Source organism: Mirounga leonina, unplaced genomic scaffold (genome assembly GCF_011800145.1).
Source record: "Mirounga leonina isolate KUSES-001 unplaced genomic scaffold, KU_Mleo_1.0 Mir_448, whole genome shotgun sequence".
Lineage (NCBI taxonomy): Eukaryota > Metazoa > Chordata > Mammalia > Carnivora > Phocidae > Mirounga > Mirounga leonina.
The window spans coordinates 1540581-1566325 of record NW_023270758.1 but is presented as its reverse complement, the minus strand read 5'-3'; the positions used below and the strand labels follow the sequence as shown (position 1 = coordinate 1566325).

General features: G+C 43.8%; 1 protein-coding gene across 4 annotated transcripts in view; it reads right to left on the bottom strand.

Moving 5' to 3' along the window:
• USP31 (ubiquitin specific peptidase 31) overlaps positions 1–25745 on the bottom strand; it is a 166769-nt gene that overhangs the window by 81831 nt on the left and 59193 nt on the right. For 2 of the 4 annotated variants that reach the window (XR_004676222.1, XM_034988065.1), the window contains exons 15-16: positions 24279–24431; positions 20854–22152 (exon numbers count right to left, since the gene is read on the bottom strand). Coding sequence is in view for 3 of the 4 variants with exons in the window: in XM_034988065.1 (XP_034843956.1) it covers positions 20854–22152; positions 24279–24431 (1452 nt within the window). In the remaining variant the exon portion in view is untranslated. Of the gene's footprint in view, positions 1–18250; positions 22153–24278; positions 24432–25745 lie in introns of those variants that run through there. The other 2 variants (XM_034988064.1, XM_034988066.1) reach the window with 1 other exon arrangement.

The following is a 25745-nucleotide window of genomic DNA, read 5'->3' as shown; positions in this document are numbered from 1 at the left end:
AACTGCGCTGGCTACAACCTCCAGTACAATGTTGAATAGAAGTGGTAAGAGCAGACATCCTTCTTGTTCCTGATCTTAGGGAGAAAACATTCAGCCTTTCACCACTAAATATGATGATAGCTGTGGAAATTTCATAGATGTCCTTTATCAGGGTGAGGAAGTTCCCTACTATTCCTTGTTGAGTATTTTTATAATGCAGGGATGTTAGTGTCAAATACCTTTCTCCATCTATTGAAATGATCATGTGGCTTTTGCCCTTTATTCTATTCACAGGGTACATTAAATTGACTTTGGATATTAAACCAACTTTGCATTGCTGGGATAAATCCTGCTTGGTCCTGGTGTGTAATCCCTCTTACATATTGCTGGATTTGGTTTAGTAATTTTTGTTGAGGATTTTTGTACTCATAGTCATGAGATACTAGTCTCTAGTGTCCTTTACTTGTGATGTCTTTAACTTGTTTGACTACCAAGATACTAGCCTCATAGAATAAATTGCAAAGTGTTCCCTCCTCCTCTGTTTTTGGAAGGGTCTGGTATTAATTCTTCTTTAAATGTTTGGTAGAAATCACCAATGACATCTCAGCCTGGACTTTTCTTTGTGGGTAGTTTTTTTGGTTTCATTTTACTAACTTAAATCTCTACTTGTTCAGTGTCTATTCAGATGTTTTACTGCTTCTTGGCTACTTTGTCTTTCTAGGAACTTGTCCATTTTGTTTAAGCTATCTAATTCCTTGGCTACGGTGTTCACAGTATTATTCCCTTATAATTCTTTTTATTTCTGTAAGCTCAGTAGTAATATTGTCAGAAGGGAAAAATTCACTGTTTCTCCTCTCAAATCTCTACCACTATTCTCAATACTTCACATCTAACACTCAAGTGTGGGAGGGTTTTCCCCACACAAGCAATTCTCCAGTTCTCTATAGATACCACTGAATGCCCTATAATTTCATGGCTCTGACACTACCTGGGGTTAGCGTAGATCCCAGAGTTAAGGCTGCCCCTACCTCTCCGCTTTGGACACCAACTGCAAGTCCATGTTGTTACCTGTTTTTCTGGCCAACTGGCTATAAACCAGAGGTTCCCACAACCTCTTCCTAAGGTCTGATAATTTGCTAGAATGGCTCACAGAACTCAGGAAACAGTTTACTTACTAGGTTACCAGTTTATTATAAAAGGATACAACTCAGGAATAGCCAATGGCAGAGATAGGTAGGGCAAGCTATGTGGGAAGGGGCAAGGAGCTTCCATACCCTCCTAGCACCTCTGTCTTCACCAACCAACAAGCTCTCCAAACCCTGTACTTTAAGGATTTTTATGGAGGCTTCCTTACGTAGGCATGATTGATTAAATCATTGACCATTGGTGATTAACTCAACCTCTAGTCCTCTCTCTCCTCTCTGAAAGTTGGGAGGTGAGGCTGAAATTTCCAACCCTTAAGCACAAAGGTGGTTCTCCTGGCAACCAGCACCTACTCCCTTCTTAGGGGCTTTCCCAATAACAAATTCAGGTGTGGTTGAAGGGCTTCTTATGAATAACAAAAGACACTCCTTTCATCACTCTTCTCACTCAGGAAATTCCAAAGGTTTTAGGAGGTCTGTGCCAAGAACTAGGATGAAGACCAAATAGGTATTTATTACCAATCACAATATTACAAATGTCCTCTTTTTCATTCTTGATTTTAGTAATTTGAGTCTTTTTTTTTTTTTTGATCACTCTAGCAAAAGATTTGCCAATTTTGATGACTCATTCAAAATACCAACTTTTAGTTTTGTTGGTTTTTCTCTATTATCTTTCTAGTCTCTATTTTACTAATTTCTGCTGTAATCTTTATTATTTCCTTCTGCATGCTTTAGGTTTAGTTTGCTCTTGTCTTCCCCTAGCTAATTTTAGTATCTTTTTAATACTTAGAATGTATAAATCCACAAAACATCTCCAAGTGCATAACTATTTTTTTCCCAATTAATCCTAAGCATAAATCAGGAAGCCCCTTGGACATAAAAATTTAAGTATTCAGGTCAAGCAAATTTTCTTTTCTTTGATTATTTTTTCCCCTCCATCTACTTCATTATATATTTCTGGAACTTCTTTTACATAAGTATTGAATAATTTGATCTAGTTTCATATCTTGTCTTTTATGATTTTTGTTTGTCTTTTTAAACCAAATTCTAGAGGAGTATCTTGATAAAGCCTTTTAATTTATTCACTTAATTATGCTATCCCATTTTTGAAATCATACTTTGTCTCGCCAAAATTTCTTTTGCTTCTCCGAGGATACCTTTTCACAGGACCCTGCATGTGCTTCTGTCATTGCCTTGCCCCCCAAATCTCATGGTAGCAGTGCAGCTTCATGGTGTATCCCCTGTTCTGAGTCTTCAGGGTACTCCCCCTCTTTCACTTTGATGAATTCCTTCACGTGTCTAGAGATTTTTTCTCAGAAATAAGTGAAGATAGTTCAATGCCAGTAGCTGAGAGTGAGCTCCATTAACGACACCTCATGTTGATGGATTTGAGACCAAAAGAAGAAGGAAATTCTACTTTGATCATTAGATTGTTTGTCTGACTGACCTCAGTTACAGAAAGTTGAGGTAAACATAACCCCTTGGTTTATGGCATATTATTATATTCAGTCTGTGAAAAGCCTTCATAAATAATTGAAAGTTCTTTCTCTTATTCATGCATGTATTTAGTTATTCCCCCCACCCCCTCGATAACCCCCTCCCCAAGGGGCTACCTGGCAGGTACTGATCACACACAATAGTATCTCCCCTCAACCCCTACAGGTTGTGAGTGCAGGCTCCAAGGCATCACTGTAGAAGCCCCGCTCCATTGAGCGCAGGACTTGTCCCTTGGATTGTTTTGTACTCACTAGTCCTCTTCCCTATCCTTTCACTGATTCCACAGATGCCATGGGGTTTAGGGAGGTTGGAGGTGGGGGAATCCTCCCATTCCTTTTTTGCAATATCTTCGCAAGGCCACAGGTTTTAGAGGGTCCCTCCTACCCCCACACTGACCTCTCCACGGATGCCTCCTGAGGGATGCTACTTTTATTTGTAGGAATGGCTTAGAGTTTTCTATTTGGTTTAAATGAAGATACTTCAGTAAGATACTGGAAGAGAGAGTCAGACGCACAGCTTAAATTGTTAACTGGTTTGTAAAAATCCTTTTCTCCAGCTTATTTCTTTGCTGTCTCATCAGAGGGAAAAATCTAAGTAATAAAAACCAAAATGATACTAGAGTTCTCCTCATTTCCAGGGAAAAAAGCCACTGATGGCTAATATTGCTCTCATTTTTCTGATAGGCCTGAGCAAAGTTGAAAAATGCAAATGTGGGGTGCCTGGGTGGCTCAGATGGTTAAGCGCCTGCCTTCGGCTCAGGTCATGATCCCAGGGTCCTGGGATCGAGTCCCGCATCGGGCTCCCTGCTAGGCGGGGAGCCTGCTTCTCCCTCTACCTCTGCCTCTCTCTCTCTCTCTCTGACTCTCATGAATAAAAAAACGAAAGAAAAATGCAAATGTTTCTCTGCGAATAATGTGGGTCAATGAAGTTATTCTGTTAATACTTTCTTTCCACTTGACTGTAAGCCACATGATGGCAAAGAGCATGTTGGTTTTGCTCAACACTCTACCCCCAGTGTCTGGCATACTGTGGCTGACACACAGTAGGCATTCAATAAATACATGTTGAATGAATAAGCCAATCTTCAGCAAAAGGCTAGGTCACCAAATGGAATCTACAGAGAAAACGAAGGGCTCCATCTGGATCATGTTTTGATCTGATAAAGAGGCACAGAGTCTGACTGAATATCATTGCTTCCTAATGGCAGTGGGGATAAAGGGGTCAAGGAATAATGTCCCCCTGCTCTGGCAGGATTTGGACAACAAACCAAGAACCTGAGCCAGCTGAGAGCAAACCTGAAGGTGAAACCTTTGAAGGAGCCAAAGGGGGGTGTAAAAATCACAGTTGTGATAAATGCTGTAAGTCTAGGGTGCACGGAACTCAAGAGGCGTTTGGTGGTAGAGCGGATGGGGATGGACTTGATCAGAGTCAGGGAGGACTTCTCTGGTACTTGAGAAGAGAGTAACACAGATCACTTCGGTGGCGAAGGGAGGGGTATATCCTCCTACTCCCCCTCCTCTTTCTACTCTTCCCTGTCCTCTTCCTAGCATTCTGGAGTGTGCCAACATTGGTGAAAGAGGACTCATGTATTAGTTAGAGTGCAGGCTATGCTATTGAAACAAAGACTTAACAATGTGGTGACTTCAATAAAATAACAGGCTCTCCTTTTCTCTAGCACATCAGTGCAGAGCTGCGGGACTGCACTGCCCTCCCTGACATGCGCCTTTGCTTCTGCTTACAGGGGCCACCACAGCCCAGCCAGCAGGAAGAGGAAACAGAGGAAGTGGAGGGCAACCTGCTTCCTTTCCAAAGATGTGACCCAGCAGTTACATGCTTCCCTTCCCCTTACACCCTCCTGGCCAGAGTTTAGTCAGAGGACCACCCCTGCCTGCAGGGAGGCTGGGAAATGCAGCTGCTAGCGGGGTTTCGAAGAATGGAAAATGGAGGACAATTGCCACTTTGTACAGCAGAGGATGAGATCATTGACCCCGGGACATAAACTCACTTCTCAACACCTCTAAACACTTGCCTAGGTGTTGGCAGAAGTTCCTATTTCAAGGGCTAGAGCAGGAAACCCGACCAGCCCCAAACCACAGTGGATGATCTACCCCAGAGTTTCTCCAAACTCCAGACATTTTACAACTACCTTCGCAATTTTTGCCACATCTCTCATCCACATCCTGTACAAAATCATGTTGCAGGGGTGCCTGGGTGGCTCAGGCGTTAAGCATCTGCCTTCAGCTCAGCTGGGATCGAGCCCCGCATTGGGCTCCCTGCTGGGCGGGAAGCCTGCTTCTCCCTCTCCCACTCCCCCTGCTCGTGTTCCTGCTCTCGCTATCTCTGTCAAATAAATAAATAAAATCTTAAAAAAAAAAAACCCAAAAAACAAAAAAATAAAATCATGTTGCAGCCCTTATACCAGAGGTGCACACGCCTTCTTGACCTTGTTATCTATCATCCGTCCTGCACACCTCCTGAAGATTCTCTGGACTCACTCATCACCACCTGTAGAATTAACATGGAGGGAACCGTAAAAACACACTGCTACCCAGGCTTTACCTTCAACCAATCAGAATCTCTAGGTGAGGGTTCTAGACGTCAGCAATTTTTTTAAAAAAACTCCCCAGGGGATTCTAATGTGCAATGTGGGAAGAGATCCAGTGCCTGAAGATTACTACTAAACTTCCAGAGGACAGGAAGGCTGCATTCCTTTCTCCTTCGTAAGAAGAGAATGCCTTGCTCAACCATGGCTTGGGTCAGAGTGGTTCATCTCAGAAACCTAACATAGCATTTATACTCATTCTGGGTGGGGAAGGGAGGCAAGAGGGACTTCTTTTTTTCAGTGGGTCAGCCAGACAGAAGAGCATGTCTATTTTCCCAAGGCCAAACGTTCAGCAAGTCAATAAGCTCCTAATTCTTGCTACACAGCTCCAGCCGCATGACCTTTTTGATGTGGCTCAAGGCTAGGTCACTGAGTTCCCCGGCCTTCCCCAGCCACTCACCTTGGATGAAGGTCAGGGAAATAATAATCACTAACCCAATTAACACCAAGCACCAGACATTTGTCTAAATACATCTGTGACACGGAGGCACAAAAAGGTTAAAAAAAATTTTTTTACCCAAAGCCACAAAAAGTTAGGAAGCGGTAAAGCTGGGACTTGAACCCAGGCAGTGTGGCTCCAGGATCCATGATTTCAGAACCGCTCCACCGGACCATCCCTGCTGCAGGAAGGAAGCGGCTCTTCCCACCCCTAGGACCACAGGTCAGAAAGAAGCCAGCACAAGATTCTGACTGAGCAAACATTTGTGGAGCATCGAAGCGTGCAGGAAAAAGCACTAGTCTCATGGAGGTTCTGAGGTGTCAGACACTCGAACCTCCCCTTCCTGTCCTCTTGCACCCCTGTTCCCCAGGTAATCCCATCCTGGAGCTTCTCTAGCACATCTCTGCCCTGACCTGCTCTCCGAGAACCCTCCGCGGGGCTGCCTTCCTTCTGCTCCTCTGAGCCCAGGATGGCTCAGCAAAGACTGGGACACTGGTCACCCAGCTCTGACCGCAGACACTTCTGTTCCCGGACAGCACATGCCAGACACGGGGCCCGAGCTACTGCACAGAGACAGGTTTTTTGTGCTGAGCTCCTAGGCAGGTGCTGGCTGCTGAAGCCCCATTCGCCCGACCCACAGGCTTGGGAGAAGGCGTTCAGGGAACACAAGAGTGGTTGTTAAGTAGAAATTGCCACACATGTTGCCCCTTTGTTATCCCCTTTCTGCACTGTCACTCTGACAAGCTCTGCCTGACACAGGGGCATTAATTTTTCATGCCACCCTGCCACAGACACACAGATTTGTTTGGAGCAATGATAAATGAAATGCAAATGTGACTGGGAGCCCAGTGCTGAGATGCTGAGACTACAGGTCACATCGTGCTCCGGCCTCATCCTCCTGTCCCCACGACACCTCCAGGGGCTGCTTTACACCTGCCATATCCCGTGGCTTCGCAGAGCAAAAGGTGACTGCTGAGCAGAAGGAATACAATATTCTCGGTGGGTAGCAGCAAAGTTGATTAAGAAAAATTCACTCCCTCAGTACAGTTTCTGAACTCGTGTTTATCTTCATTTGAACCATCCTGGGTAGATGTGTTTTAATTGCGAGCCACATCCATTCCTTTTCCAGGAGCAGGCAGGGCATAAATTATAAAATAAATAAATGATTAAGAAACATCTAATTATTATTAGTTTCTTACTTGAAGGTACTTCCAAGCTGCTTCTTATTAAAGTCATTCATCAAGGAGCCACCGTGCCCTTTCTGGAGGCACTGCTCCCAGGACTGGTGTAGGACTCACTGTCTCATGCAGCACGCGGTGCTTAATAAACACGGAGAATATTGATGGCCGTGAATTCCTCCCTCAGCCTAAACTCCAGCGTGATGGATTGATGCTTCCTAAATATGGCGAATATTCCTCCAGCCATTCATCAGCCCTACCACAAATACAGGTGTCAGCCCGAGCAGACATCAGCCTCTAACTGCCTCCTCCAGAGCACACATACAGAGAAAAGCCCGCATTTCCCACACAGGGACCTCATCAATTTTGCATGTGCTGCAGTCCCTTGACTTATTAAATATTTATAACAATGTCATTATTTACCAAACAAGCTACCAGGCTGTGCCCAAGGCCCCAAGAGCCAGGAGCCTGAGTGTATGGAGCAGGGATCTCCTCTCAGCGCCCTTTTGCCTCTAGAGACACTTTTGGGTAGAGGCAATTGGGTCTAGCAGACAGGTTTCTCTGTCTTCCTTCAAAAATGCGTCTCTCTCCAGGTTTTGAAGAGGGAACAACGGGGCCAGAGGTGCATCATCCTCGGGGAGACCAAAGCACAGCGAAGCTTAAGGGTGTCGCAGAGCTGGGACCCTCCCACCAGGGACCCACGTTTGCCATTCTGCCATCCTTGCCGAGATGTCCTCACTGTTCCTCTGATCCACTCTCTAAGTCATTCTCTTCTCTGATTCCACAATCAAGAGCTCTAATGCTTCCACATAATGGCCCATTATGTCTCTAGGCAAGAGACAAAGAAACTCATTCACTCCACAAAGATTTATTGAGATTTACAAACATTTAGTTGCAAGGCACTGCCTCAGGTGCTGGGCTGTCTCGCCAAACTCACTACCCCGGTCTTCTCTGCCAGAGCACACCCTCTACCCTCCAAAATACTGGCAGGAAATGTCAGATACTTCCTTCGATTTTCTTGCAACTTGGTCATAAGCAGGTGACCAAGATCCTGGTCAACAAGAAGGAAGAACTTTTAGAGGAGGCTGGGGATGGTCTCTGGGAAATATTCTCTTACTGGTCAAGAGACCTAGGGAGAGACAGGTCCTGCATTCTTCAGCTGGACATTTTCAAGTTTACGCAACTGTGGCAGCCACTGAAGGCCAACTCTGGGGACAAAGGCCACTGTGGCAGACAGAACCATGGTCCTCATGACACTGATGAGGTGCTGATCCAACCCCTGCTCCTGTTCTGCTTCTGGATTTCTTATGAAATCAGGTTACTAAAACGTCTTTTTTTTTGCCATTAGGCCACAGTAATAAAAACTGACACAGGCAAGATCCACTGATGGATCCTAAAATTTGAGGAGTTGGCCAAAGTCTGAGGAGATATTTGCATGGTCTAATAGTATCTCTCCCAAGACATTTATTAAGTACAAAGGGAAAAACAGTAATTTTATAGTGGAGAAACCCAAAAACATCACCTTAACCAAATGACCAAGATTCTGATATCACCAGTAACAGGACATATCAATATCAGGTACTCCCTATGCACTGAGAAGGGCGTATTGCTTTTGTGATATTCTTGCCAAAAAATGCAAAACCTCAATCTAATTGGGACAATGCATGAGATAAACCCAAACAAAAGGACATTCTACATAACTAGCCAGTGCTCTTCAAAACTGTCAAGGTCAAAAAAGACTAAGCCCTGTCACAGATTGGAGGAACTAAGGAGACATGACAATTAAATGCACTGTAGGACCTAAGACTGGACAGATGTGGAAAAACTCGTGAAATCCAGATAAAGTCTGTAGTTTAGTTAATGGTATTGTACCAAGGCTAGTTTCTGGTTTTGAACATTGTATTATGGTTACACAATATGCTGATATTCAGGGAAGCTGGGTGAAGAATATATGGGAATTAGCTGAACGATTTTTTGCAACTTTTCTCTGAGTCTAAAATTATTATTACTTTTTAGTTTCAAAAAAAAAAATTGAGCCAAGGAGGTTCTCCTAAACTCTGTTACCAAAAAGCAGAAATTTCCTCACTTCTGGAATTTGCTATAATTACTCAGAGATTACAAAGAAAAGGACTTTATACAATCTAGATTCTCCTTCTAGTAACTGCATGGCTAAACACAATTCCATATGTTGATTATTTAATTCCCTTATTTACTATCATATAGGGAATTGGGAGTAATAATGCGAAAAAACACAAGCCTTGTAGTATTAGGCCTAATTCACATCCAAGACCTATTACTCATTACCTCTGTGATCCTGCGTAAGTCATTTACTCTCTCTGTGCATGGAAATAAGACCCTCCAGTCAAGGCACTAAGAGGTGGCTTTTGTGCCTGAAAGTGAGGAAAGGATGATATAAAATGGGGTTGGAGAAGAGGGCAGATTTAGGACCTACTTGTGTTTAAGTGGATCTGGACAGGGCTTGTGAATGGATCTGATGTAAGGATGGGGGTTGAGGGAAAGACCAGAGTCAAGGATGGATCCCTGGTCTGGACTGAGCAGCGGGGGATGGATGGTGACGCCAATTACTGAGTCCTAAAACGGGCTGGGAAGATGGAGAGGCAGCAACATTTAAAGAGATAATGGCTAAAAAAGTTTCCAGGTCAGATTCATAAAGTACAGGATAAAAACACATTTAAAAATGAAACCAGTGAAAAACAAAGAGAAAGCATCTTCAAAGCATTTAGGAAAAAAAACAACCCAGCAATACACCTTCAAAGGAACAACCATGAGATTAATAACTGACTTATCAACAGAAATAATAATGGCAAAAGACCATGGAATGAAAAGGAAAGAAAATAACTTGCAACCTAGAATTCTATTCCCAGTGAAAATACTCTCCAAAAGGAAAGGCAAAATAAAGACCTTTTCAATCAAACAGAAGCTAAGAGAGTGCATCATTAGCACAGGCTGAAAAAAAAAGAAAGACTGAAAGGAATTCTTCAGGCAGAAGGAAAAGGATTGCAGGAGACACACTGGAACACCAGAGGGGAAGACAAGAAACGGAAGGTGAACGTACTGGTACATCTAAATGGACACTGGCTTTCAACATTCGTAATCATCTTAGTTACGTGTGTTATGTATCTATACATGTTAAATACACATAGAATTGGAATGCACAGCAACCAGTAACAAATGGTGGGAAGGGTAAAATGGGAATCAAAGTGTTCTAAGACCCTGACGGGGCAAAAATTACTAAGTTTTCTTAGACTCTTTTGAATCAGGAATGCATGCTGATACCACAAGGACAGCCACTAAAAAAAGAGTAAGAGGGGGCGCCTGGGTGGCTCAGTTGGTTAAGTGACTGCCTTGGGCTCAGGTCATGATCCTGGAGTCCCGGAATCGAGTCCCGCATCGGGCTCCCTGCTCGGCAGGGAGTCTGCTTCTCCCTCTGACCCTCCCCCCTCTCATGCTCTCTCTCTCTCTCTCATTCTCTCTCTCAAATAAATAAATAAAATCTTTAAAAAAAAAAAGAGTAAGAGGATGAATAATAAGCTAATAGAGGTAAAAAACTGGAATTTAAAAAATGCTTGACTGATCTAAAAGAAAGACAAGAAAGAAGAGAAAAAGAAACATAGAATAGGTGGGACAAAAATCAAAGGAATAGTAAGATGGGAGATAAAATCAAATACACTTGTAATTAATGCAATGTATTAAGTGTAAACAAACCAACCACCCCAATTAAGCCTCCCAATGATCATGTAGACATTATCAGCCACATTTTACAGGTGAAGAATTTGAGGCACAGAGAAGTTAAGTAATCTGCCAAAGGCTGTCCAGCTAGGAAGTCACGGTACCAGAATTTGAACCAGCAGCCCACCTCTGGGACCTGAGCACGTCACCCCTCCAGGAGCTCCCCCTCCTCTCTGTCCACCCAACACTATTTTAGGTCAGCATTCCACAGACTGCACCTAGATTCCTGCAACAAGCTCCTAACCAGGGCTCACTGGTGCCACACTGTTGCCATGGTGACCATGCTAAGGCACAAACTGGATCTCATCTCTCTCCTAAATTAAAATTTCTTCCTGGATTCTCATTTACTTCAGGACAGACCTAAGTCATGAAAGGTCCTTCAGATGAGGCCTCTGCTGGCCTCCCTTCTCCCTCCATCTACTGCTTCCTGCCTTCCTGCCCTACATTCCAGGAAAGTTTGATTCCTGCCCTACCTTCCAGGAAACTTTGATTCCTGGGGTTTCCAGAAAGTACCAGCAGCTCCCCCCGTCAGGAAGGTATGAGCTTTGCTCCAACGGCCCCTCCTCTGTAAAGCTCCCATGAGGGTCAGCCCCTCTCTCTATCCCTATCGCTATGATTAGGAATGGCACTATTCCCTGGGCCCTTTCTCTATGCCAGGCACTGTGCCGGACGACGCATAATGGGCATCCTTCCTATTTAACCCTCACAACTCCATGATGAAAGTACTGTTCTTCATCTTCTAGATAGGAAGGGGACTCAGAATGGTAAGTGGATTACTCAAGCAAATCCACTAATTCAGGTAGTCAATTTTTACTAAGTACTAATATGCTTGGCACTCTCTGAGGTACCGGGAAAGAGCGGTGAACAGAGCAGGCAAACAAGCTATAGAAGTGAGCTTATGTACTCTGTATGCACACAGACTGTGTTGCACATATATTGCATACAGACTATGCACTGCGTACGTATTACTTATAGACTGAGGTAGCACTTATACTACTGCATATAGACCGACTACATTGCATATATTCTACGTTGCATATATACTGCAGATAGACCGATGTTGCCTGTATATTGTAGATTATGTTGCATACAGACTGTGGTAGTTGGTGACAAGTTACATGAAGAATATAATAAGGTAGGAAAGGGGGAGAACATGAAGCAGGTTGCAATGTTTTAAAAGGACGGTCAGGGAAGGCCTCACTGAGACAGTGACATCTGAGTAAAGACATGAAGGAGATGACAGGACGGGCCATGTGGGTACCTTGGAGACAAGCCTCCTAGGCAGAATTCCGGGAAATGTGCTGGAAGAGGGATGGGAACGTGGTGATGCCTTGAGGGAAGAGCAATGAGTAAATGGCACGGCAGTAAGCACCAAAATGTTAATTATCTATCAACCAACTTGACACCGGCTAGACCGTGAGCTCCTCGGACATGGTCATACCCCCAGCATTCTGGCATACAGGAAGCACTGCAAAACAAAAGAATCTGGACTTCGATCTTGAGTGCAACAGTAAAGGGACACTTTCTCCACCACAACCTTTTGTGGATTGGGAACCCTGAAGCTGGCGCCACCTATCCTCAGCCACACAGCACCATCCCCACATGTGCCTTCCTCTTCCCACTCTGAAGGGATGACGAATCTGACACCATCCAAGTCTTGGAGACTGGGTCTGTATTCTGTGGGCCTCTGTGGATTTTTCTGAAGCAAAGGAAAGGCGCAGCAGAGCCTGCCAGTGGCGGGGAGGCCTGATTCTGACTACAACCCTGGTTTCACTCACAACACCTTCCCACTTTAAGAAAAACCAAGCTGTAGTAAATACAAAGAACGAGTCAGATTAACATCAGAGCCCTGAACTCTTGAAGAAATAAGGTGCAAGGCCATCAGGCTATATGGCATGATACAAAAACCTATCACTCTAGGAGAGAGCCCTTGTCCTTTCTGTGTGTAGCCAATGTTGACAGGGGGTGAGAAACATGGCTAAGACCAGACCAAATCAAGACTGAAATCCAGAGGGTTCTACATGAGGTAGACCCAACCTACCTGGAGAGGTGAGATCTACCAGATGACCAGCGTGGAGATGCCTCAGACTCAGAACAGGGCCGCAAAAAGGAAAACCAAAACCACCACCTGGGAGAACTTAGCAGTGGGCCTCAGAAATAGAAAGGGGACACTGAGGTTGGGGAACAGGCCGAAGCCTCATCCTATGGAGTTATAGTGGCCTAGAATCATTCCCTGGGCCCAGAGGAACATGTGGTCCAGGGCCAGGGGTTTATCATGCCCCTGCTTTCTCCAGGAAGACTGACAGAGGACAGATTGGTGTACAGGGAGATACTGATCATTCAAATATTTGAAAATAATCTTCCAAATTCTATGGAGACAGACAAAATGATCGTAAATATCTGTATGACTATTAAGTCTATGTACTTTATGACACGTAAATACTTTGGGGCATAATGAAGTCTCTTGAATAATCAGTGTACTACATGGTTAAACTCTTTATGGAAACTAAAACAAAACTTCACTATTTAAAATTAGAGAGGTTTGTAAGTGCTGTACCTCAGTTTTAGGGCATGTGGTTCACACCTGTCCTTGGTTAGGAACCGTTTCCCTGTCCTAATCCTAAACCATCCTGCTGAGCTTTAGAAAACAAGATCTGCTCTATGACCTGCAGTTAATAGTTTCCATGAAAAACGATGGCTGGTGGTACTCATCTAAACTGAAACCCCTGCTTCGCTGAAAATGCACTCAACTCATAATGAATAAGCATGTCAACAGAGAGGCGAAGAACACACTAGACTTTTAAATTACATTTGACGATGGCGATCTTTGGTGCCCCCAAGTGGTCATAAGTAATGTGACATCCTCGACAGGGAGTCCTGTCCTGAGAGGAGGTAAAGACTGGGAAAAATTTTTTCAGAACATATGGTTAAAAACGAGGATATCTGTGGCAAGAGAGTGCCCAGAAAAGAATGGCTCCTTTGCGGGAATTGAGCCAGACTGTGAGTTCTTGCCCAACCCCATGGCCCAGGACACACTACCTCTTAGAGAAAGTGGAATAATCCCTGATTGTGAAAATTAAAATAAGCATAGATGTGATTTTTTTGTTGTTTTAAAATTTTACATATAGAGTACCTGTTTGTATTCTTCTGTAACTTGTTTTCACTTCACACTATGGTTTTAAAGTATTTTGTAGAGATCAGTGTGGTACAAAGATAATTCCTGCTTAATTTCCAAGCTACTCAACACCAAAAAGACATAGGTTGGCAAGGGGAGAAAGAGGAATATGGCTTAAGGAGGGCATCATGTAATAAATTTATTATATTTTGTTACAGTTTCCACTTTTCTCTTAATTCCAACTGTATACTATATAATCAACTGCTGTTCCAGAAATAAAATGTTTTAAACATAAAAATATAAATTTTGCTTCTTAAAAGTGCATACACCTTGAATAATAAAACATACAAATAAATAACAGAAGTCAGTGACACAACTCATGCACTTGTTTCTAAAATAATTTAAAATGTATGGTACACTTTTCTTCCAGCCTCAAGGAAAGGCATCCTGCCTTCCGTATTACTGTACAACTAAAGAAGAAAATGGTAGAGAAATCACTATGAACGGTGCATGAACAATATCAAGGCATTCTGTGTACAGTGACAGGGACATGCAGCTTTTAAGACAACTGCAGAAATTCCAGTGTAAAACTGAAGCATTCAGGGAAGAAACTGTTTTTGTAATGGGGCTTGAATTCGATTTTAACCAGTGGTGAGAGGCACAGTTGGTGAGCAAACTGACAGGGAACACAAATGCACATTTGAAAGGCCGACAGAGAGAACTTGAGCTTCAGCAAACACTGGAATTGCCTTCCCATCTGGTACGAGGATGCCGCACCACTTAGAATAGCACCTGTAGGCAACTTCACACTGCAAATTCACCACCACAACAGGCCATTCTGCTTCAAGGGGCTTTTCTACAGGGGGATTTCCAACTTGGATTTTTACTTAAATCTTTATTCCTTGAAATGTTGAAAACACCAGGTAAGTTGTGTGTTTTTTTTGTTTTGTTTTGTTTTTTTGTAGGTAGCATCATGCTCAACAGGATGAAACCACCTGAGAAACACAGCAGACTACTTTGAAGTTGTTTAAAGTGCCTTCGGCTCACCACAGATTAAAACTAAATTTCATTTGCCTCCATAGGTAACATATACTGCCAAATTTTTGGATGAGTATTATTTGATATTTTGTAATTACATGAAAAAACACGGAGGGTTACCAAAAAAAAAAAAAAAAAAAGACTCCAAATAAAATGTCTCACATTCATTTTTAAACTAAAAATAACTCCTAAAATTACACTGCGGATAAGTAGAGAATGAGCTAACTAGGAAATTAGGTGGCAGCCTGGAGTTTGCTATTGTAATTACTACAAAGATAGTCATTCTATCAAAATCAGGAACAGGTTTTCCAAGGCCACAAAGGCTTTACTTCAGCATTTTCTAACTCAGAGTGACTTCCCAACTCCCCTGTGGGTCTGGCCCTGTGGTGGCATCCAGGGAAAAGGCCCTGGGAAGGATGCACACCCCACAGGGGACTCTGTCTGCTCCAGCAAACTGAAGACCACTGAATCCCAATCGACTGGCAAGTGTTGGGCCACCCACCAAAGGCTCCAAGCACCCAAATAGGGTCTCAAATCAGAAAGGCTCCCTTATTTCAAACAGGATGTTAATATCAGTGGTTCTGACTCTTTTTTTTTTTCTTTCCTCTCCAACGAAACAGAGTCTGAGTCACTCCTGAATGCTTCACATGGCAGTGATTCTCACCATAGGGATGGTGTAGCACAGTGGTTCTCAATTCTGACCGCAAATTAGAAACCCCCACGAGCTTTAAAATGTATGGCAATTCCTGGGACCTGCCCCTACACTAGTTAGATCAAAAGCTTGGGAGTGGGACCCAGGCATTTGTAAAAGTTCTCTAGATGATGCTAGTGAATGCTGAGTATCAGAATCTCAGACAAGTCATTCAGAAGAGGCTTAACAGAATCTTGGTGAGAGTACATGTATGAGATTTGAAAAAAGGCTCGCAAGCCTGCAGTGGATCCCCCTTCCCTCCAAAATTGGGAAACACCTGTTTTAAATGCTTATGAGATGGATCTAGAACCTAATCCACTACAGAATGCTACCATAAATTCCACGAGCTTAGTCTTATTGTGACCAGTGGTTGGGAAGCTCCAAAGCTTTTCAAAACAGCTCTAAGTCTCTACAAAAGCATTTTAAAATTGTTAGCACTATTAGAAGCCACATTCTCTCCCTGTGACCACGATAGAACCCTAGGAGATATAAAAAATTAAAATCTATAGAAAATGGCAGGTTATTTTTAAAACAAAATAGTTTAGGAAAAGTGTTCAGGCTAAATACAGTATATAAACCCATGTGTGTTCAATATATCCAATTCCACTCCTGCTTGCAAAATACTTATTTTACAATCTTGCCGACGATCAAAAAACAAAAACAAAACAAAACAGCAAAGAGAAACATGTGCAAAGCAAAACAAGAAAATATATTCAGGCTCTTCAGTATTGATGATAAAGCCACATGTAAAAAAATTACAAATTCAAAAATAGAGCTCCATTATCCAAGAACTGCCTTTTTTAAAATTTACATTTAGGGTAGTCTACATTTTATTAGTTGTTTGCATAGGTGGTAAGAACATGCTTTCTGGGTTATATGGAGGCCAAGCAAAACTGTTGTCATTACTTGGGGGAAAAAATGACTGGTCATGCTCAAACTGCAGCTGCAAAACGAACACTTTGAGAGTTGATCAAAAGGCAGTGTGAAACACTAAGTGTTCATTTAAAGAAAGCACAGGATTTCCCCTCGAAAAATGTAGTCAGGTTTAACACAGTAATGTGTCCTTTATGAACATGAAGACAGCACAGTAGCAGCTGCTTTCTGTTTATGATATAGGCGCTGGTTTGTCAGCAAATTTTGCTCTTCTCAATTCCAAATAATACAAGTTCAACACGCCTCACAGAATATGTGTTTTATTGAAACTGTGCTTATGATTTGCATACTATCTCAAAAATCCAACCCAGAAACACTAATTATCTTGGCATCCAATAATTCCGATAACCTACGTAGGAAACAACAACTTCAGCTCTTCGGTAATTTGTCAGAATGAAATGTAACGTCAGATGTCAATCTATTTTTAAAAAAACATGTTTATTTGAAATAAGTGAGCTTTGTTCACAGCTCATCTCCGCTCCATTTTTCCTAAAGGCTGACACTACTGCTTCCTGGACAAACTGTCCCTCGTTTTTTCCACGATAGTTACTTTAGAGGGATGGCAATTTGTCCCCCTCCCCCAACCCCCACATCTATTTCATACACATGTGGATGACCAAATTCTAATGGAAAGTGACTTCGTAATGGATTTTCAACCCCTAAGTAGTAGAGACAGCTCAGTCTGAAAAAGTGGATGTAAGAGTAAAATGTCTCCGAAGATGAAGAAGGGCACTTTTGGTTTCCGGAACAGGAGAGACTTGCTCAAGAGGACCACAGGCCTTGACTGCTTCACCAGAATCCATCTGCTCTCTGTTTGGGGGGGGGGACCGTCACCCCATTTAGGGTATCACTGGCATCCCCTGGCTCATCGGCTGGGCTCCCAGGGCTCCTCGGCTACAGCGAATTCCTGACGCTTTCCGCTTGCCTTTACGAGCAAAGCAGGCCCTCAACGAATGCTTGCAGAATGAATGAATGAATGAGGAAAGAATGATTACAAGGATTTATGGCAGCTTCATCAAGAATTACAATATTTTACCAGACCACAAATACTCCCACGTCCATTTCTATTGGCCCAGCAAGGTATTACTTCCTTTCAGTTAGGCTGCTTTTAGGATGGGAAAACACAAGGGCTGGGAGGTGATCTTGAGATGACATGAGCTTAACAGTTTCGTTGTGGTTCCACATTATACAAGGGATTACAAAGGCAAGGTGTAGGGCTGTCTGAAGGAATGACATAGCCTCAGTGCACTGGATGTTCACAGGAAAAGAAATCAAAAATAAAAAGTTTTTTAAAAGCAAAAAACATTAAGGAGCCACACTCCTGTCAGGGATTACTCTGTGCCTACCAGGAAATGACTGCTCTAATCAGGCCCACCTGGTTGCCAACCAGAAACTCAGGCCCACCAACCTTGGCAGATCATTTTTAACCCCAAAGCATAGATATGCTCAATGTGCCAAACATCACTGAGAAAATAAAAAACAAAACAAACATCAAGTCCCTAACCTACTGAACAACCGAATTGAACCAAGTAATAATTTTCCCATAAGATCTTTCACACCTCAAAGAGCACCTTCAAACTTTTGGGCAAATAACCTTTTCTGTGACTTAAAAGTTGTACCTAGTAGATATGGATGAGATTTTCATTGTTTACCAAGCACAGAAATGGAACAGCTTAAAGAAGTCTACACAATGCCATTATACTTCCTGATTTTTTTTTTCATTTAAATCTGAAAAAAAAAAAAAAAAAAAAGACTAAACTCCATAGACATATTATTTACAGATACTGAAATTTTATTTCTAGGTCCCATGGAAAATTAAAGAAATTTGTAGAGTTGTTTTTTTTGTTTGCTTGTTTTTGTTTTTGTTTTTTGTTTTTTTGAAAACACTAGATATAATGGAAAATCCATTCCTGGAGGACTTGAGAATAAAAATATTTGCCACTGTGAAAGTTAAACTAGATCCTACTTATGCTTAACTGGTAACAGCCCCAGAAAAAGGTGTTATTAAAAACCTTTATGTAGTCAAACTATAATTCTAAGGCTGTTTCAGAGCTTCAGATAGGAGATTTCAAATGAGATTTATCTATTTCAAAGAAAGACGAGAGGCTCAAATCAGACAAACATTCAACTCCTGATACTGTTGATCCCATACTTGGTGCATCCTTTCCAGGAAATAAAAGTGACACAGAAAAACCAGCGGTGGCTAAACACTGATGGGGCTGTCAGGGTGCCCGTGGAAGCAGTGACCACACTGAGGGCAGCCAGTCTTCAACAGTCACACTACAGTAGAGGAGAGGAACGCTGCTTTGGGAGACCAGAAGCCCATGCAGTGCAACAGCGATACCTAGTGAAGGGGTGAGTACAGGACCGAGTGCACCGGGCAACAGGCTCACGTTCAATGAACTTCATGGAGCACTATGGTAACTTTCACAAGGCTGAGTAGCCAAGTCTTAAAAATTGCAAGGGTCTAAAATGCCAGCTACCCTCAACATAAATGGCCTCCAGACTTGCAAGTTACCTGCTCATGCTCAAAGTAGCAGCAAAATAAAGTTAGAAACCTATTGGAAATATTTCCCAAGAGGTATTCATGGGGGCGGGGGGAGGGGGGGACAGGAAAAAAAAAAAGGCAGTGCAGAATTCATAGCTATGCATGTGTACATGTTCTAATTACTTCACAGACAGCAATACTGAAAAAGGAGGTTATAAATGGATCTGTGCACCAAGAGTTCAGGAAGAACTGGAAGGGTTTATAATTTTTTTAAAAATTAATATTTAAAAGCATATAAACTTAGCATGCTATATTTCATGGCAAAGTGACAAATGCTATTCAAAGAGAATCAGGACCATGACTCTCTTGACATTTTTAAAAAAATAGAAAGAAAAAAAAAAAAGCTAAAAATTGCCAGGATACCTCCAGAAAGCTTGAAGAACTATGTATCTTGCTTATCTGTGAGATTTTTGTGAGGTTCCCTGGTTTTCTAAACAAGAAATGCAATTTGCACTGACAATGCCAGATGGAACATGCTCCAATCCTGCTTCTGAGTCCTGGGTAAGAGATTAAGTCTTAAGCACAAAGAAGAAATAAATGACTTACTGAAAAGCAGTCTACAACTGAGACTGACAGGCAGCATCAGAAGCGCACACATAATACTTTGTCACACGTTGCTTCAACACACCATCAACTGACTTTTGGCATTAGGCAACTTCTTTCCTCTCCAAGTTACAAGAAACATGGGCATGCGCACACAGGGCAACACGGAGCTTTCAGCTTCTAACATAGAGAAAAGCAACACCAGAGAAGGAAAATGGTACAGATTCATGCATCCAGTTCAGAATCCATTTTTTTCCGGAAATCTTTCAAAGATGTCAACTGCTCTACCTTTCAAAATCCCATGGCCATAGCTAGCGAATTTAGAAGGAAAACAAAATTAATCAGTGACTGGCTCTCTGGCTGTCCCATTTGCCACCTCTTAGGACATATCCTAAGAATCAAGACAGCTTATGGTACACACATCTTTGCAGACATGAAGCTATGAAAGACTTCATTTCTACCTCTAGAAATTTCTATCTGTGGCAGTCGGAGAAATGACAGTCACTCACAGGCCACCTTCTTCATTGCGCATCCACCCTAGACTAGCTGAGTATATACCTGAGAAACATTAGTGTTAAAATATTGCCCTTTGCAGAGACTGGTAGATGGGGCCAAAGTGCAGAAAGCAACAGTCTTCTCTCGGTTTCACTGTTAGCGTCACAGTTTTTAGAGCTCCTGGTGCCACATGACAATTAGCTGTGAGGACAAATCCTGCTCAGAGGAAACCCAAGTCAAATAACCGGTCCTTCCACAGCACACACTAATGACAGCTTAACTGGCTCACAGGTTTCCAAACCCTAGTATCCAACAAAAGTCATTAGAGTTCTCTAGAAAGAAATATGTACAATTGCTAAAGGGACCACCCAGGGTCTCGTCTACAATTATTCCAGTTAGCTTGGTATCAATGCTTTGCCTATGGCTGTTATTTGGTTCAATGGCAGAATAAGGCGACGCTTTTAACAATTTGCAGTTGAATTCTACACACACACGCGCGCACACACGCGCACACACACTAGGCACGTGACCCGAAACATACAAAACAAAAGCATAGAAGGCTTTGGTGGGAGGGAAGGGGTTCTAAATAAATAAACATCTTTACAGATAAAACACTTGGATTGCAGAAACATCACTGAGGTTTTTGAGAAGGCCGTGCAGAGGTTTGCATGCTAGAAGAGAACTGTTTTGAGGATTTCGCAGCAGACTGCCTGCCACCAGGAGATGGGGGCACTCCAGAATCTAGCTGGGAAGACTTGGATTTGCGAGCGGACAGCAGGGAATGTTTAGCAGAAGCAGGGTCCTTGGAGACAAGCTGCTCTTTTCCAACTGCACTTGCACTTGGCTGCTGGATACCTGGAGGCTGGTAGCCTTTCTCTGCCTTCTCATCCCCAGCATTCTTACCAGCCGACTTGACAGAGCTCCCACCGGCCTTCTTGGAGAGCAAGGTTGTTTTGCCAAGGTCAGTCGACCGCCGGGTTTCCTTCTGTCGCAAAGCTGACTTGAAGAAGGATAGCCCCTTGTCCTCCGACTTGCTGTCCCTCTTCAGACCAGCCTTCATGTTTGTGTTGGGGGAACGCAGGCTGGCCATGGAGGAGCTCCTGACGTGCTTTCCGTCCCCTCGGCCCTCCCCGGCCCTGGCCTGGTTCACCCGAGGGGAGTTGGGTTTAGAGCTGGAGGTGACGCTGGCTCTGTCCGAAGCCAGGCTTTGCCTGGAGCCCTCTCTACTCAAGCTCCGGTCTGAAGTCCTGCTCTTCCCAGGAGGGAAGGGACCCTTTGCAGCAGAGCCCGAGGCTTTTTTGGCAGATGTGGAGGAAGCAGTGTAGGTGAGGGAGGAAGATGATTTCTGCTTCTGGGGCGAAGGAGATGACACGGAGTCCTGGGGTTTGGGGGAGGACTGCTTTCTGGGCTGGCCAGAGGCAGGGGAGGAATGCCGTCCACTGGCCCTGGAAGAAGAATCTGCTTTGCTTCGGGAGCGGGAGGGCTTTATAGAAACTTTTACAGGAACAGGAGAAGAAGGAGATGTACTTGAAAGAGATGATTCCTGGCTTGCCAAGACTGGTCTCCCCTTCCGCAAGCTTCTATCTGGCTCAGAAGCGCCTTTGGAGCTGGGGGATCTCTTGGCTGTGCTGTCTGATTTCTTTGTGAGGGAGCCCGGGTGGCTTGTGGGTTTCACCTCTTTGACTGGAGAGCTGTCTATAGAATCGCTCTGATCCACATAAGCAATCTGGTTATTGTTATCAAATGGATCAGAGACTGGGGGCACACGATCCCCTTGTGCTGAGTTTTTGCTGTGTGTGTCTACAACACTGGAGTTCAATTTGCGGATGTCTGATTCATCTCTGAACACACCTTCCATGACAGCCAGAGGGGCCCGACCCACAGCCTTGTGCTCACGTCGGCTGTGACTATCACTTGGTTCCTGGTAACTGCTGGCAAGGTTCCTTAAGCTGCCAAAGCAAGAGATGGAGACCTTGTCATCCACTGCCTCCCCGATCTTCTCCAAGGTGGAGGCAGAGGTGTGGATCGGTGAGTCCCCTGAGAACCGGGAGGGAGAACTGGAGCGCATCTGCAGCTTGGCGGACAAGGACCAAGAAGGTCTAATGCAATTGTCGTTAACGGCCAAGGGGCTGGTGACAGAAGATCTGGATGACAAGCTCTGACGCTGGACACTTCTCACGAATGGTCGAGTTGAGAAACCTCCTGAATGCAGCAGAGAGAATAGCATTAAGCTAAACCGAAAACATGTCCCAGCAACACCTTAAGATACTGAAGATGGAAGGAAGGCAAGCCTGGTGGAATGACAGGAGCGTGACTTTCAGAGCCAGCATGTCTGAGGTCATAAGAGCAGCCACGTGACTTCAACTTTTCTGAGCTCAGTTCTCCTATCTATAAAATAGGGACATTCTAACTCAGGGATCGGCAAACTCTTTACTTCTTGCTGTACGTCGGGGGTCAAGAGACTTAACGGCCCAGGCAATTAATACTCTAGGCTTTGTGGGCCAAATACTCAACTCTGTCACTGCAGCATGAAAGCCACCACAGAGGACACATAAACAAACGGGTGTGGCTGTGTTCCAATAAAACCTTATTTACAAATAAAGGCAGGGGCCATATTTGGCCCATAGGCTGTCTGCTCTAACTCACAGGACTACTACAAGAACTAGATAAAATCCTGAAAGTCGTAGGCCCACCTGGCATTTCACAGACGCTTAGTAAATGTGAGCTGCTGATCCAGCTTCTTCATCTAACTAAGGAGAACCAGGGCCCACAGAAGTCAAGTCGTTGCTCAAGATTATGCAGAATCAGAGGCAGAGCTAACACCAGAACCACAAACCCTTGCCCCCGACTCAATGCCACATGGAGCCTGGCTTGTAATTATTGACTATAACAGCAGACCGGTGGAAAGAACCACAGACAATACACTCCTATCCTGAGTGACTTCAAACTTCTAAAGGCAATATCCATAATTAGAATAATATACTCCTGAGTCATCTCCAACTTCCAAAGAAAAAGTTCATAATTAGAACTACATACTTCTATTTTGAGTGCCTTAATACTTCCTTCCAAAGAAAATATTCTAAATTAAATTTCATACATACTTGGTACCGTAGCTGTGGTATTTATAAAACCATCCAGATAAGATCCCCAGGGACAGGCTCTGTTCTATGGGCACCACCCGGCACCAGTGTGATGATGATGCTTAAGAGGATACTGATTTCACCAACTACACAGACCGAGGGCAAACCAGCTTACTATTAAAACAACAGTGAATTCTAAATTTAAAGGCTGCATTGAGAAAAACCTCTACCTAAACAAGCAAAGATCCACTGGCTGGTTTTCCATAAAATGTCAGGAGCTTAGCAATTCCAGCTAAGTACTCTTGTTATTTTACAAATAAAGAGGCAACAAGCCAGAAGAGGGAGAGGGGCTGGAGCTACAATGACGCAGACCTCCCCGGCCAAGCAGCCCCTTTCAGCTTCCTGTTGTTTCCCTCCACTTCACGTTCTCACAATTACCCATCACTAGACGCAGACTACAGGATTACAGCAACCGACATGCTGGCCGCAGAAGGAGATTTGCTGGGAGATGAGGCACCATCCTCATTAGAGAAGCTGAGCTCACTCTCGCCTCCTCCCAGCCTCGGTGCCTGGGCTGCCTGATCCCTCCTGCACCACCTGGGGTTCCTGTCAGAACTGAGGGTTCTCCTGCCATTACACAAGTGGTAAGTAAAGGTAAAAAAAAAAAAAAAAAAAGAGTTCTATTTGTATCATATTTCCCAGGTTTTTATATTGTGACCATTTTCAGAATTCTTAAAAACTATCTTTATGCAGAAGCAAGAGTTTTTGTTCTAGATGCTTCTGTACTTAAAAGAAAATGCCACAAATTCCTCTAAAGGAAACCACGGCGGAAAGGGGAGAAGCCAAGAGTCAGGAAGCCCCCAGCGGAGCCAGCACAGCGACTCCTCCTTGCCAGGAAGGAGGCCCTGGGCAAATCACCCTTGCAGAGTCCCCTTACAGCTTATTTTAGGAACTCTGAAAAGCACTTTGAAAGAAATGTATACATTATACAGAGTTAAAGCTCCAGCCTCCACGCTAGACCTTAGAAGTGGAAAATAATGAAGTAGGAGGAGAAAGTCATCCTAGAGGTCACAGAGGAAAAGCGAATGATCCGGTTTATAGAAAATGGCACTTATGATTGTAACCCACAGCTACACAGCCCTTTTACCTTCTCCCAGTCTTCTTGGGGCTTAATTCCTAAGCATGAGGGACCCTGTGCTGTGTCTATGAGACACCATTGTAGAAATGTGTCACAAAACCCATACCCACCATCGTCTTCACTCCTCTCCCCGGCCATCTCCACCGACTCGGACAACGAGGCCAGGGAGGTGCGTCTGGAGGAAGCTGCAGAGGTCACGCTGGCTTGCTTGCTCCCCGGAAGCCGGCTCACCCAGTGTTCACACAAGGAAGAACTTGTGGAGCCTGCAGTAAAGAAAGCGGGCAGTGAGGTCAGGCCAGAATCCCGGGCCAGCGGCTTGGCACACACCCTCACAAAAGTGCTGCTGCCAGAGCTGGGAGGTGGCCGACGTCAGTATTAATTCCCAGACCTCAAGCAGACCTGCGCCTGCTTGAATATCCCTTTAAGATGAGAAGAAGGAGGCCAGACTCTCGCACATATTTATAGTAATGAAATGCAAGTATAGGCATGGACACTTCGTAATGCAAAGTGCAGGTCTTAAGTGCTGGCAATTGAATCGTTCATACTCATTCTACAAATATTTATTAAGCACCTACTGCCGAGTACTGTTCTAAGCACACACAGAAAAAATTCTGACACAGAGCAAATAAAAGTGGCATGCTCCATCATCTTCTTAGCCTCACTGCTTTGTGGAGTCGTTATGTCATTTTCACGATGTTAATATACAAACACACACACATGCACACACCCAGGATATATGTCAATCTGTACTGTCCATTCCAGGGATGCCCTGAAATATATTCCAGAGCAACAGAAAATGCTCTCAAAATTGAGAACATGTCTCAAATAGACCTCAAGAGGGTGTAATTTCCAAGCATATCTCAGGCTCCAGAAAGCACTGGGGAAAAGCACTAGAGCACTAGAGTTCCCACTCTCTTAAAGGAGTGAGTGGCTACGGAGAGGCAGGTGTACTGAGTGAGGCTTGACTCCAGCAGGGGCTCACTCTGCTTCAGCTGTGCCTCCTTTCAGCGGCTTCGAACCTACCCCTCACAAGCTTCAACCCAGGGTTAATACTCTCTAACATGATCCCATGTTACCATGTCCCCGTCCTCAGCCACAGTCTCTTAAACTCTGCATTAAGAAGCATGCATCACCTTGCCTGGACTGTGTAGCTGCATCCAGACTAGACCCCATCCAGCTAAACCCAGCCCATCTAATAGACTGTAGCCTTCAACCCTTCTAATGGAACAGGCCGACTGCACAGGGAAAAAGAACTATTTTTAATGGTGCTTTACCTTTTCTAAAAGGCTCTAACGTACATTTTCCTAATCTGATGCACACAATGACCCCATAAGGCAGGTATTATTAGTACTCCCACATTACAGATGATTAAACATGTGGCTTGGATGGGATATGCTCCAAGATGATGGATCCAACCAAAACATGGCAAAGCCAAGTCTCATTCCCTTTTAGAGTAGCATGCCGTACTGCTTTTTTTTTTTTTTCTCCCTCCCTCCCTCCTTCCCTCCCTCCCTCCCTTCCTCCCTCCCTTCCTTCCTCCCTTCCTTCCTTCCTTCCTTCCTTCCTTCCTTTTCATT